Source organism: Plodia interpunctella, chromosome 11, assembly GCF_027563975.2.
Source record: "Plodia interpunctella isolate USDA-ARS_2022_Savannah chromosome 11, ilPloInte3.2, whole genome shotgun sequence".
Classification (NCBI taxonomy): Eukaryota; Metazoa; Arthropoda; class Insecta; order Lepidoptera; family Pyralidae; genus Plodia; species Plodia interpunctella.
In genome coordinates, this window is record NC_071304.1 from 57,642 (window position 1) to 69,875 (window position 12,234).

Below are 12,234 nucleotides of genomic sequence, written 5' to 3' on the forward strand. Positions count from 1 at the left end.
TTTCCATTTATGTTCAGTGGATCTTTATACAAGAGTTAAAATTGTTTTTTGTGTGAATGTGGTTGGTTGATGGGGAATACAGTAGTGGATAGAGGTAGGGAAGGGGGTTGGATATAGTGATTCATAGCACAAGTGTGGGCGTTACTAAAATTCTGATTGCATGAAATTTTATATTTACTACATATACTAACCTAACATTTCTTTATATTAAATTTATTCACAGTAAAATTGCAGGCAATACCTACATCTAAAATTTTTCCTTTTGTAGTTTCAAATTATATCTGCACTTTCAAATAAAATGTATAGACCTAATGTGGTCATTCCTTGGCCTCAAGGTGCCGGCGCCAAACCTTGACCTTCCCGCGCAGCTCACGCAGCCGCTTCATCTCCTCCTTAAAGTCCTGATGCTCGTCGCGGAACAGCCCGTACTCGCGCAGCTTCAGCATCAGCTTGCTAGTCTCCACGTGCCGCGGGTAGTAGTGCACGATCTCCTCATTGCTGTGTAGCGGCCGCTCAGAAAATATTTTTACCACTTTCATTGACTTTGAATTTGTGGGGATTGCTACTTCACCAAATATTCTATTCGAAAGCCGTTTCATGCGGCGAGCATAATTCGTCGAGGCGTTTATTAATTGGCCGTATTTCGCGTAATTTGTTGCCATTATTTCAAAAATATATAACAAGTGCGAAATTGATTTAACTGTATGCCTACTTAGAACAATAATATTGGTTAAAATGTTATCAGTGATATTAACATCAAAACTTAATTATTTATAGGTCAAAATATACATTAACTTCTCTAAGTTTTAAATACCTACAAAACATAACCTCAGTAATTACAGAAATAAAATTGACGATCGATTGACAATGACGGACGGATGAGCGACTTCATTGTCACGTCATGCCCTCATTGACGACGAGGAAAGAAGGAAGGAGGACATCGAATTTCAATATTTTTTTTAATAGGGCTCAAAAAAAATATTGACTAGGTAGGTAGGATAAACTAGGTGGTAGATTAGTGTAGAATGCTGAAGTGGGCTAAAATGTGGCGTTCCGCGCATAAGAGTACTACATGTCGGCATTTAGTTTCAGAGTTCGTTTTGTAAATCTGGTGAAAATATGGCATTTCGTTTACATTTACATCACTTGTTAAGACACGGTACAATAGAAAAGACACCACATCACATGCCATCTGGCAGTAGTAGTCTATATCTATATAATTGTCTTACAGCCGGCACGTCAATGTCAACCTCAAAATGTAATTGACATTGATATTAGGCTTATTAATTCGATTTGACAGAAAAGATGAATGAATAGGTAGGTAATGATTTTTGTTAGGTACCTACTTACCTAGTCGTTTTGTTTCGTCGTTTACTTACTATTTACTTCTGTTTCTACGTGATCGTTGTTTTCTTTATAAAAAGAAAATAGATTTACATCCTAAACCTAGAGCTGATACTGCGTATTAATAAAATCGTGTAGCTTCTTTACATACAGCGTTGTATTACATAAACGCTAGCACAGATCGAAACCCGATTATTTGTATATCGACAAAGCCAAAAAACTTTAAAAACTTATCTGAATGTCTCAATTTGCGGCAGATGTTCCAGAGGTACTGGTCAAACCAGTAAGTAATTATTTTTAAATACCATAATACATAATTCAGTCAAGGATCCATACTGCCCATTTCTCCTGCACATAGGATGGATAGTTGACAAGCTCTGAGAATTACAAAAAAAAAAATGTATATATTTAGGATCATTGTGGCAATTCATAAACTTGCAACGTAACAATGCAGCTGGATCATAATACGAAGATTCAAATTTGTTTGCGAAGTCCATTTTCCAAGTGTCATTTAGTATGGAGAGTTTGTCTAAACGCTCCATACTTGTTTCCAAAAATGTGTGATTTTATTTTTGTCATAATCTTTGAAAGCATTGTCATCATTATCACAGTAATTTTTTCACTTGTGATTTTATTAATATAAGGGCCTTCAAATAGTCGGCCTTCAAAACCAAAATTTGCCAACTAGCTTATTTTACTCTTAAAAATTTTCAGGGCAAGATGCTTAACTACTGGTCTACGAAGATGAAAGTTGGGGCTGTCCTGCTGGCCTTGGCACTTTATATTTACTTACTTATGTGCATCAAAAATATTTACTTGAAAAGTCAGAAGTTAGAGAATATTAAGGCTATGGTAAGACTTTTAGATTCAAACTTTTGAATGTGTACTTCATGATGTTATTACAATATTTTTGAATGTGTACTTCATGATGTTATTACAAAAGAAGCCTATACAACCTATAAAAAACAATAAAGGTTAGCCCTTATGGCGTGCTAGGGACCAACATGAGTTTCTTTTGGAATTTCTTCTCAGCAGAGTTCGGTTAAAATGCCAGTAATTTGTAACTTTTTGACAAAACTATCCTTATATAAATATTATAAAACAAAGTCCTCTGCTGCATCTGTCTGTCAGAGTGCCTGTGAAGATCTAGTTTCCAAACAAATGCTTGGTAAATGAATGGCTTTGCTTAACTGTTCTTGGTTTGTTCCCATTGAGTCACACTGCGATTTGTAACACTATAGTTACACATTTAGTGCTCACATGTTTACAGTTAGTGTTACACTTTTGTAACACATTGGGAGACAAAATCTATAATTTAATAGAATATAAATCCTAACTAATATTATAAATACAAAAGTAAGTTTGTTTGTTTGTTACCTCTTCATGCTGTATCTACTCAATCTTCTTGAAATTTTGCATAGATTATTATTATTTTTATAGTATGGAGAAGAACATAGGGTACTTTTCATCCTAGAAAAATAACTGTACCTGTGTAAAATTTACATGTGCGATGCCGCGGGTAATAGCTAGTAATAGAGAGAATAAAATGTTCATGTTCTGTTCATCAGTTGTTTTAAAATAGTACTAAATCTTGAATTCTTAAACTTGTTTTATTTAAATCTTTGTTATTACTGAACCAGAATACAGAGAGCCATGAGTAACAGTATTACTCAATGGGAGAAACATAGTTGCAACATATAACACACAAGTCCTTTTAAGGGTAAAGTTAATTCAAACATGGAATGATCCAAAACACCAGTTTTTTATGTACTTTACATTTTATTAATATATAAATGATTGAATCCAGGTGGGAGAGACGGGGAAGATAATGCACAACTTACACATGGTGGATGCTAACCTTGCCCTGAATATAAAGCAGCTGGAAGCCATGTATGATGCGGCGTGAGTTTGACTTGTGATACCTTGTGCCAGATATTAGGTGCTGAATCTCTTACTTGTCTCATTTTGGTGGTTCTTTTTATGGTATTTATCTGATAAGCCATTAAGTATTATTATTGAATTAAGTTATAACATGTATTTTATGTTAAATATACTTTTTGTGAATTTAAAAATCCGAACTCAGTCCCGCTGAAGAAGCTTTAACATTCTATTTGTATTTAATTGAAGTTTGTATTAATACTTTGTGATACTATTTATTTTCTTGTTAACATCTGAAAGATTTTATTATTAATTAGTAATTAAACATATAGGATACTTAGCCATGATACTTAGCATGTCAATTTGGTGAATCAGCTTAGTTAAGAACCACAATAAGGAGATTGAATAGACTACTATTCCTTGTTCTTAATATAATTTATTGCAGAAGAGGAGGTGGTTCTTTCAATACTTTGAAATTTTCTTTGAAAGACTTTAATTCCATGTAATAAAATATTGAAATATTAATTATTACAGGATAAGTACATAATAACTTTGTTCAACATTTTTTTTATTTAAAATTATAATTTATAGCGTGGGATTCTTGTATAGTAAATAGTAATTAAATCACAGCCAAGAGCATGACAGATCGTATATTAACGGGTCGACACGACATCCCAAAGAATAACGGGAAGAGCGGGAGATGCGCGCGGCGGAAATATGCCGTCAACACACACGGCCATAGAGAAGGGAGGCAATAGACTGCCTTCTAACGGTATCGAGCGACAGGAGGGCGCTGGTGTGCCGCTATAAATTCAATATTACACAGATTTGAGATTAAAGTATTGTTCAGTTAGTCTAATATGAGTAAATCATTTATATTAACTCAACTGATGTGATGTATGATTGGCGGGGCAAATAATGTTGTTTGAAGAAAGAAGCCAACTCTCGTTTGAAGCCAAGTTTCATTCGTAACCCGAATAGCACTGTCCTAACCCCTTATACCTAATAGAAGAAATAGGTTTATAATATCCCAAGTCAATGTTATGCTAGCTAGTCGAGCAGTCCGTTGTCGAGGCCGAGACAGACGGGCGCGCGACCCGGCGCCAGCACGGCGCCGGGCGCACACAGCCACGGGTCCGCGCTGTGTCGCTGCCACGCCAGCAGCCGCGACTGCAGGCCTGCTTCCACAGAGCGGAGAGATGGTTTGCCTGAAAATACATTTGATGATGACGGTCATTAAAATAGTAGCGAGCGTAAGCAAGCCTCACATAAATTCTTTCAGAAACATACATATTTAAGATTCTAAGCATACTTCATTCATAACTAATTAAATAAGGGTGTCATTTAAACGGTCAGCAAAGTATTCGTTTGTTGGCCAACAATAAAATACATTTGGTTAGCTATAATATCTAATCGGTCAGTAATATTACTAGCCGGAACATGCAGCCTGATTTTTTTTATTGCCTACCAAATTATTATTTGCTGGCCAAATTACTATTACGTGAAGGCTGACATTTATTTTGCTTACCAAATTTTCAAATTGCATACCTAATAATTAATTATTATGAAATAAATGGGCCACGAACGTTCGTCATTTTCACAACGATCATCATCTTCATACATTCCGTAGCAAACCTTGGTTAGGTGGTTAGTGAACCTTTTGTGACTTGTTTACACATTTCGACTGGGTGGTCTCCCCCGGGTAAGCAGTAAAGGTCAACGTAGAGACCGACTGCAAATAAGTAATCCCACTCAGGTGGTCAGACACAAGAGTTGAATGTCCACGAGACGTTAAGTCGCTCACAAAATTTCCACGAGTAAATATTCAAATTAAAGTTTATTCGAAATGAAAACTAAGTGTGTGTGAAAATATTACCGTGCAGATTGTTGAGCTCGGCGGGGTCGCGCTGGACGTCGTAGAGCTCCCACTGCGGGCGGTAGTAGTACTGCTTCAGCTTCTTGTACCATGGCAGCGGCTGCTTATTGCGCGTGCGGTTCAGCAGATCCTACAATCAAGCCTTGTTTATTTTCTATTCGTATTTCGTTTAATTTTTATTTATATTAACACAAGTCTGGAACTTACTTTGGGGCTAACTCAATCTGTGTGATTTGTCCTAATATATTTATATTTATTTATTTATTAATTTTTGTAATTTAAATAACTTATTTTCAAATACGAAACGGATTTTTAAAAGTTAGGTACCACTTTCAAAATAATTATTATTAGTATAGCCTATTAATGCTGATGTTGTGTACAGTTGACAGTGATCATAATAATCTACTCGCGTGGTTCAGAATAAAATTGACTTCTTTTCTTACTTGGAAAGTAGGCGAGACATAGAGGTCCTGATCGATGGGGAAGGGCATGCCGAAGTTGAGGTTGTGTATGAGTTTGTAGCGGCGCGTGCGCACCGCGCGCATCGGGTAGTACATCGTGATTTCATGGTGCGACTGCGACGCAAATACCGCGTCAGTGTCCGACGCTGGCGGCTCTGCGACAATCATATTATATTTATGACATACTTCGTTAGATACCAATATATACGATACGATAGAGACGTTAGTAGTTTATAAACAGGCATTTCTAAACTTACCTTTTTCTAAAATGGGTAACAAACTCTTGGGTCTATCGGACGGCCTAATCTCATTGGTTTCTCGATCCGGCTGCGGTATCTGGAACCAGTCGAGCACAGTGGGCACGAGGTCGAGCAGCGACACGAGTGCGCCGGAGACCTCGCCCCGCCGCGCGCCGGGCGCCGGCGACGACAACAGCAGCGGCTCACGCAGCCCGGGGTCGTACAGGTTGGTGCGCCCGCCCGGGAACGGGATGCCGTTGTCCGACGTGTAGATCACCAGCGTGTCCTGTAGATGCCCCGCCGCCTCCAGCTCCTTCAGCATCAGACCCACACCTGGAGGTTGTATCTATATTATTAGCTTTCAATTTGTCTGCTAGATCCATCGAAAAAAGGACAGTATTGCTACAGTGTTTGTTTTTATGATCATTAAATACCTTGGTCGAGCCTTGACATTGTGGTATATTGTGCAGCCACGTCTTTTCTCGCTGCCTCGGTATCCTGATGTGAAAATCATCATTTAGTAAAAAAAGACAAACATTTGTAGAAATGCCTATTTAAAAGTAGATAAAAGAAATTATACATAAATGTAGCAATGTAGAGGAGACCTGTATATGGAAAGGCAGCTGCACTTCGTCCCACTGGTAGTACCAGGGGTCCCAGTCGGGGATGAGGCCCATGCCCTCCTCGCCCGAGCCAAACCTCTCGCAGAACGGGCCATACTGCGGTTCGCTGTGGCCGCAGCGGTGCGGGTCGTGGAAGCCTATCATCAGGAAGAACTGCCTAGGAGCAAACAATGTTGAAGAACTTCATGTGAGAAATACATGTGTGCTCCTTTAGGTACTCAGGGATTGCTGTCCAATCTAATAAAAAAATATTATTTTTGTAAAAACTAATTTTAAATTAATTATAAAATAATTTTAGGCAGTATGACATAGTACAGAACAGACTTGTTATCAACGTTGGCCCGCTCGAGGAACTCCCTGGCCAGCAGTTTCATCCGCGTGATGTTGCGGCCGACCTGGTTGATGTGATTGTTCTCCTCCGTCTGCTCGTAGTCGAACCGGTACACGCTACCCGGGCCCACGTGCTTCTTGCCGATAATGCCTGCGATGCAGATTGTAAGGATGTAGGTTATGAACTGTGTGTATAGTACCCGGTGATGTCACTCGTATTCACCATCTTACAATATCCAACCGTTACCTGTTCTTGTACTGACACGTATATTATTATTATTATTTATTCAGACCCTTCCATCTTCTGATGTGGGGGACAAACGGGGGATAAAAAGCCTTCTGTCTACTCGTTAATATACGATCGTTGACAGTTCAAACCGTTCCCTCCCCCAGGGTGACAGAATGCTATCCAATTGTTGATACCTATTTTACTTCGTTTATTAGATGTGAAAAATAGGAATTTTAATGTTAGTGTATATTCCCGTTTAAGTTATATAGCAGATTTGCAGTACGGTACGTGCCAGACAAGGTACATCGTAAGCCGAGGTTGTTTCCCCACAATAAGCTAGACGGGCGTACCGGTGTAGACGCCGCGCGCGCGCAGTAGCGCGGGCAGGCTGGTCACGTTGCTGAAGGAGTCGAAGTGGTGAACGCCGTGGTGCAGCCCGTACATGCCATTCTGGTGGCTCGGCGTGCCCGTCAGCAGGGCGGCGCGGCTGTCGACAAGGCGTCTACTAGATTATCTACTAATAAGTTTTTTTTTTCTTTCAAAGTTTTTATTTATCTAGGTATATTAACACCTTGTAAGAAGTTAATACCTAGTAATTTTAGAATATGGTCTATATAGCATTAACAGGTGGGTTTAACTGTAGCCATTTGCTCAGTGGCTTGTGGAATTTATGTTTGGATGGACTTGGTTAAACCTTGGCGAGCAGCTGCTGACGGAGGTGAAGGCGTTGTTGAAGAGCAGACTGCGGCGCGCCAGCTCGTCCAGATGGGGCGTTTGGCAGATCTTGTTAAGGTACGCGCCCAGCTCGAACCCACCGTCATCAGCTGACACCGATCATATGTAACACAATATGTATATTAGTCTATTGTACAGCACAGCATAGTATATAGGTTTAAAGAACTTTATTTCTCATAAAAAATACAATGATATTTCACTTACTGAGAAACACTACTTACATAATATAAAATTTACAATGAGCGTGCGGATTCTTAATACTATTTAACAACACAACGTAACAAAGCAAAATGTAGGTAGCCCAACAATTAATGCTGGCGCTAGCGCATCACTCGCTTCTCACTATACGCAGCGATACAATAGCCCGCACCGGACAACCACAGATATAAAACGTAATGATAACTAGATGTGACCAGTCATGGCATAGCGTAAACAATATGTCCTTAACAATTTTCAGTGTTATTTATACATATATATAGTATATTGGGTATCGTGGCTGAGAGCGAGGTATGGACTCCGTCCCGCGCCCCGTGAACAAACGGCCTTCAGGTCGGTGCACACTGCACATTGCTGCATAATGCGTGCGATGGACAGTCGAGTGACAGTTATACGTGTAAAGTCCAGTGGTTAATACATTATGACGGAGAATTCGACGAAATATGTGCTAGTTTTGTGAAGAGTTTTTCAAAACAAACAAATTCTAATTGGGTTATGAAAAGATGGTTTGCAGAACCCACACGCTATGAATTCAGAAAGTTGTTTGTATGTCATCTTTCGGAAAGAAATAGGTATATTTAAAAATAGCACGCAAGGTGTTAACAGAAATCTAATTCTTGAAGACTACACAGAGTACCTAAAAGTTCAGTCCTGCTGAGAAAGGGTTATAATGTTGTAGTTGTAATTGACATCCATTTCAGTCATTTCCATAGAGTGAATGTAGCTCAATCTTTATCCTTACTCCGATGTTCGAACGCGACACGAAACAAATATTTACGTCTTATTTCGATATAGATATGACTGCCGCGGCCGCAAAGATGGAAAGTGAAATTCGCTTGAATGGCAATACCACAAGTCAATATTACGCAAAAAAATATATTGTAAAGCTTAGAGTAGCAGCTTAAAGCTGATGCGTATATATCAGCACTTGTGTCTTTAAATGTTCATCAAGTCTATTTTTAAAAGTGTTTATATTAGGAGCACTTATCACAATTTCTGGCAGAGAATTCCATAAACGCACAACACGATTTGGCAGAAAGTGTCTTTTAGGATTACTAGCACTTGCTTAGTTTCATAGAATGTCCTCTCAGTTATTTGTTTAAGTTCATAGTGAACATGTCGCCTATGTTACTTACACTGTAGTGGTTATTCAGAATGTTTAGTTCAATGTTCAGTATGTTTTAACTTTTTTATTAATAATAGAGTAAGTTATGTGGATATGTGTAGATTCACAGTTTGTTTAAAATTAAATCCAGGTTAAAACGGTTCATTAGTTCCGGTAAAGATTTTGACTCGATGAGAAAGCAGTGCACTTTAGGTGCATTCCATTTATATGATTATGGATAGGGCAATAACTTGCAAGGTTCCATCAGTGAGTGGTCGTTCCTAATCATGAAGATCATTAATCGCCATTTTTTACGAATAATCAATAAATCGATTGTATATAAAGTGACCAAGGTCACTTTGTGAAAAAAATTCATTATGATATGTCAAAGTCAATTCAATAATGTATAAGAAATTTTTGAAAAAAAAAAAAAAAGGAAAATTTCACACTGACACTGTTTCACATATAGGTAGGTAAGTACCTACCTACCTAAAAGCAAAAGTAAATTCCTGGCCTTGTTTGTTATCACAGTTTCAGTTATAGTGATAAATAAAGTGAATAAAAGTGCACGAGCGGCGCCCGAACGCTGCGACATGTCGCCGATTGTTGTGACAGCAAACCCGAAACTGGCGTGACGTCGCGCCGGCCAAAGTGAAGCGTTGGCACTCCGCCCGACCACCACGCCCGCGGGGCCTAGTTTTACCCGACTTCCGCTTTTGCCTCCAAAATTTAAACTCGACAGGTCTAGGAAATATGACGACACGAAAAACCGCTTTATATTTATTCGACGTTGACGGGACCTTGACGAAACCTCGGCAGGTGATAACGGATCATTTGAAGAAGTTTCTCCTGGAAGAAGTGAAGTCGCGCGTGTACGTGGGTCTCGTCAGTGGTTCCGATTATGCTAAAATCGTAGAACAGATGGGCGGCGAGAGAGTGGCTTCCCAATTCGACTACGTATTCTGCGAGAACGGCGTGGTCCAGTACAGAGGCGGCGAGCTGCGCAGCTCTGAGAGTATCCTTAGCTACCTTGGCGAGCGCACTCTGCAGAGAGTCATCAACTTTGCCCTTGGGTACATGTCCAAGCTCGAGCTCCCTGCTAAGAGAGGGAACTTTGTGGAGTTCCGCTCCAGCATGATCAATATCTGTCCAGTGGGCCGCTCTTGCAGTCAAGCTGAGAGGGATCAGTTCTCCGCCTTTGACAAAGAACACCAAATCAGGAAAAAATTTGTTGCTGCTCTTGTTGATGAATTTAAAGGGGTTTCACTGACATTTGCCCTGGGAGGGCAGATCAGTGTAGACGTGTTTCCCACAGGTTGGGACAAGACTTATTGTCTCAATCATGTAGCTGATGCAAACTTTGAGGAAATTCACTTCTTTGGTGATAAAACAGATGCGGGAGGAAATGATCATGAGATCTACAATGATATAAGAACTGTTGGACACAAAGTGACCTCACCAGATGACACCAAAGAACAGCTGATGAAATGTTTGAACATCAGCTAATACATACATTAGGTGATGCTGATGAACATTAATCCTGTGATCTAAGGCTATACATAATTTTAAGCAAAATGATGAAATTTATACAAAGAATTGTGAAAGAACTGACATGTGATAAAATAAAAAGTTAAAGTATTTCAATACATTTCAAAGAAAATGTGTATATACACAAATCAGACTTTTATGCATCAAAGTCGATGTATAATATTTATGTATTAAGGAATAATATGAGATCAAATTGTGTAAAAAAAAGAGGGTATATTAAAAGTCAAGATTTGTTTCATCAAATGTAATAAAAACATAAAAAATATAGCAATCTGGCAAGTTTTTTTACAATAATATCAACAATTTAACAACCTTAACAATTATCAGTAAATGTATGAGTTATCAGCAGGCAGTCAGTGTCCCTGGTATTTTGGTTTCCGTTTCTCCAAGAAGGATATCATGCCCTCTTGCCTGTCTTTGGTGGGGATATTGATCTCATAGTACTTCTGCTCCACATCATATCCCTCTTTAAGGCTCAGCTGCAGTCCCTCGTTGACTGCCTGTTTGGCACACCTCAGGGCGATGGGGGCATTTGGGATAATCTCTCGAGCTATACTCAATGCTTTTTCAAAGGCTGCATTATTAACACTGTTTTGTGTGACACTGTAGTTCACCAATCCTGAAATATATTGTATTTATAAAATAATCAAAATCAGTTACATAATATTATTGATCAACTAAATTGATTGTAACTTACCCAATGAAAATGCTTTATCACCATTAATAACTCTAGATGTGAATATCAATTCCTTGGCAATATTGACATGGAGAGCCCTGGGCAGTCGCTGAGTGCCCCCGGCCCCAGGGATGAGGCCGCGGCCCGTCTCCACCAGCCCCAGCTTTGCCGTGTGAGCTGCGATCCGCAAGTCACAGGCCAGGGCCAGTTCCAGACCACCACCAACAGCTACACCTTCTATAGCAGCAATTGTAGGCATGGGAAGGTCTTCAATTTCTATGAAAGTGCCACGCAGGCCTCTCACGAATTTTGCAACTTCGTCATTGGACATTTGGAACCTCTCCTTTAGGTTGGCTCCTGTAATAAAATAGTAGAGTTGATTACAGTAATGTTAATTTTAATAAGTAGCAAAGATAGGTAGAGAAAAACACGTATTACCGGCACAGAATATGCCCGGCACAAGACTGTGTAAAATAACGACAGAGATTTCAGAATCTTCTCTAATCATTTGGTGAACTTCTTTCATGGCTTTGAGCAAGTCGAATCCCAGAGCATTCCTCTCTTTGGGGCTGTTGAGGCCATAGACGGCGACGCCGTGGTCTGCGCCGCTCAGCTTATGGAACACCACCGGCCCAATACTAGTCTGTTGTGTGGAAAGCAAACGCGACGCCTGCCTTATCACAGGATTATACTTTGCTAGTCTCGGTATAAACATCCTAGTGTGATAAATTAATAGTGCAACAGAATCTGCCTGATAATCTAACCCCAATATTGAATTGTGTGAGCTGTTTACCATACGACGAACGAATGTTATCATCTTATCAGTATATTTATACAAATAGGTACTTGTAACATACTAGCTAACTTAGTTGTACCGCACAGTGTTGCCTGCGTAATTATATAAAAATATATATGTACTTTATAAACACACATTTACAATACAAAATCTGTGTTTATAAAGCGCCATTGACTAT

The 12,234-nt window shown here is 39.3% G+C and overlaps 4 protein-coding genes and 1 long non-coding RNA gene across 8 annotated transcripts; 2 read left to right on the forward strand and 3 right to left on the reverse strand.

Moving 5' to 3' along the window:
• Window positions 1-156: 156 nt before the first annotated feature.
• On the reverse strand, window positions 157-908 carry mRpS33 (mitochondrial ribosomal protein S33). The gene has a single exon (XM_053751581.2). The coding sequence runs from the start codon at window positions 660-662 to the stop codon at window positions 318-320; it is 345 nt and encodes a 114-aa protein (XP_053607556.1). The 5' UTR covers window positions 663-908; the 3' UTR covers window positions 157-317.
• A 387-nt stretch (window positions 909-1,295) lies between these two features.
• Window positions 1,296-3,674, forward strand: LOC135309808 (uncharacterized). The gene is made up of 3 exons (XR_010370022.1): window positions 1,296-1,627; window positions 2,059-2,196; window positions 3,152-3,674. It is a non-coding gene; the product is annotated as an uncharacterized LOC135309808 (long non-coding RNA).
• Window positions 3,104-9,661, reverse strand: Sgsh (N-sulfoglucosamine sulfohydrolase). 4 transcript variants are annotated; one of them, XM_053751571.1, is made up of 10 exons: window positions 9,526-9,661; window positions 7,675-7,804; window positions 7,331-7,467; window positions 6,746-6,902; window positions 6,404-6,578; window positions 6,233-6,296; window positions 5,817-6,131; window positions 5,542-5,714; window positions 5,099-5,228; window positions 3,104-4,430 (listed from the first exon to the last, which is right to left on the reverse strand). In XM_053751571.1, the coding sequence occupies exons 1-10, from the start codon at window positions 9,629-9,631 to the stop codon at window positions 4,273-4,275; spliced, it is 1,545 nt and encodes a 514-aa protein (XP_053607546.1). In that variant the 5' UTR covers window positions 9,632-9,661; the 3' UTR covers window positions 3,104-4,272. The 4 variants fall into 4 exon arrangements, with proteins under 4 accessions (XP_053607546.1, XP_053607549.1, XP_053607548.1 ...); XM_053751574.1 differs by lacking the exon at window positions 9,526-9,661 and adding an exon at window positions 9,068-9,204; XM_053751573.2 differs by lacking the exon at window positions 9,526-9,661 and adding an exon at window positions 8,569-8,709.
• A 128-nt stretch (window positions 9,662-9,789) lies between these two features.
• Window positions 9,790-10,855, forward strand: Pmm2 (Phosphomannomutase type 2). The gene has a single exon (XM_053751577.1). The coding sequence runs from the start codon at window positions 9,790-9,792 to the stop codon at window positions 10,540-10,542; it is 753 nt and encodes a 250-aa protein (XP_053607552.1). The 3' UTR covers window positions 10,543-10,855.
• Window positions 10,814-12,092, reverse strand: LOC128673613 (uncharacterized protein). Its single transcript, XM_053751576.2, has 3 exons — window positions 11,699-12,092; window positions 11,282-11,617; window positions 10,814-11,203 (listed from the first exon to the last, which is right to left on the reverse strand). Exons 1-3 carry the CDS (start codon window positions 12,075-12,077, stop codon window positions 10,938-10,940), a joined length of 981 nt encoding a protein of 326 aa, XP_053607551.1. The 5' UTR covers window positions 12,078-12,092; the 3' UTR covers window positions 10,814-10,937.
• Between the last annotated feature and the right edge of the window lie 142 nt (window positions 12,093-12,234).

Excerpts from the sequence above, each read along its gene's own strand:
- mRpS33 (XM_053751581.2), bottom strand. The coding sequence starts at position 662 with ATGGCAACAAATTACGCGAAATACGGCCAATTAATAAACGCCTCGACG.
- Sgsh (XM_053751571.1), bottom strand. The coding sequence starts at position 9,631 with ATGTCGCAGCGTTCGGGCGCCGCTCGTGCACTTTTATTCACTTTATTT. Across the intron at positions 6,297-6,403 it reads AGCTGCCTTTCCATATACAG|GATACCGAGGCAGCGAGAAA; the intron begins GTCTCCTCTACA and ends TTTTCACATCAG. Across the intron at positions 5,229-5,541 it reads ATGTCTCGCCTACTTTCCAA|GATCTGCTGAACCGCACGCG; the intron begins GTAAGAAAAGAA and ends GCTTGATTGTAG.
- Pmm2 (XM_053751577.1), top strand. The coding sequence starts at position 9,790 with ATGACGACACGAAAAACCGCTTTATATTTATTCGACGTTGACGGGACC.
- LOC128673613 (XM_053751576.2), bottom strand. The coding sequence starts at position 12,077 with ATGATAACATTCGTTCGTCGTATGGTAAACAGCTCACACAATTCAATA. Across the intron at positions 11,618-11,698 it reads GCCGGGCATATTCTGTGCCG|GAGCCAACCTAAAGGAGAGG; the intron begins GTAATACGTGTT and ends ATTTTATTACAG. Across the intron at positions 11,204-11,281 it reads TGATAAAGCATTTTCATTGG|GATTGGTGAACTACAGTGTC; the intron begins GTAAGTTACAAT and ends AATATATTTCAG.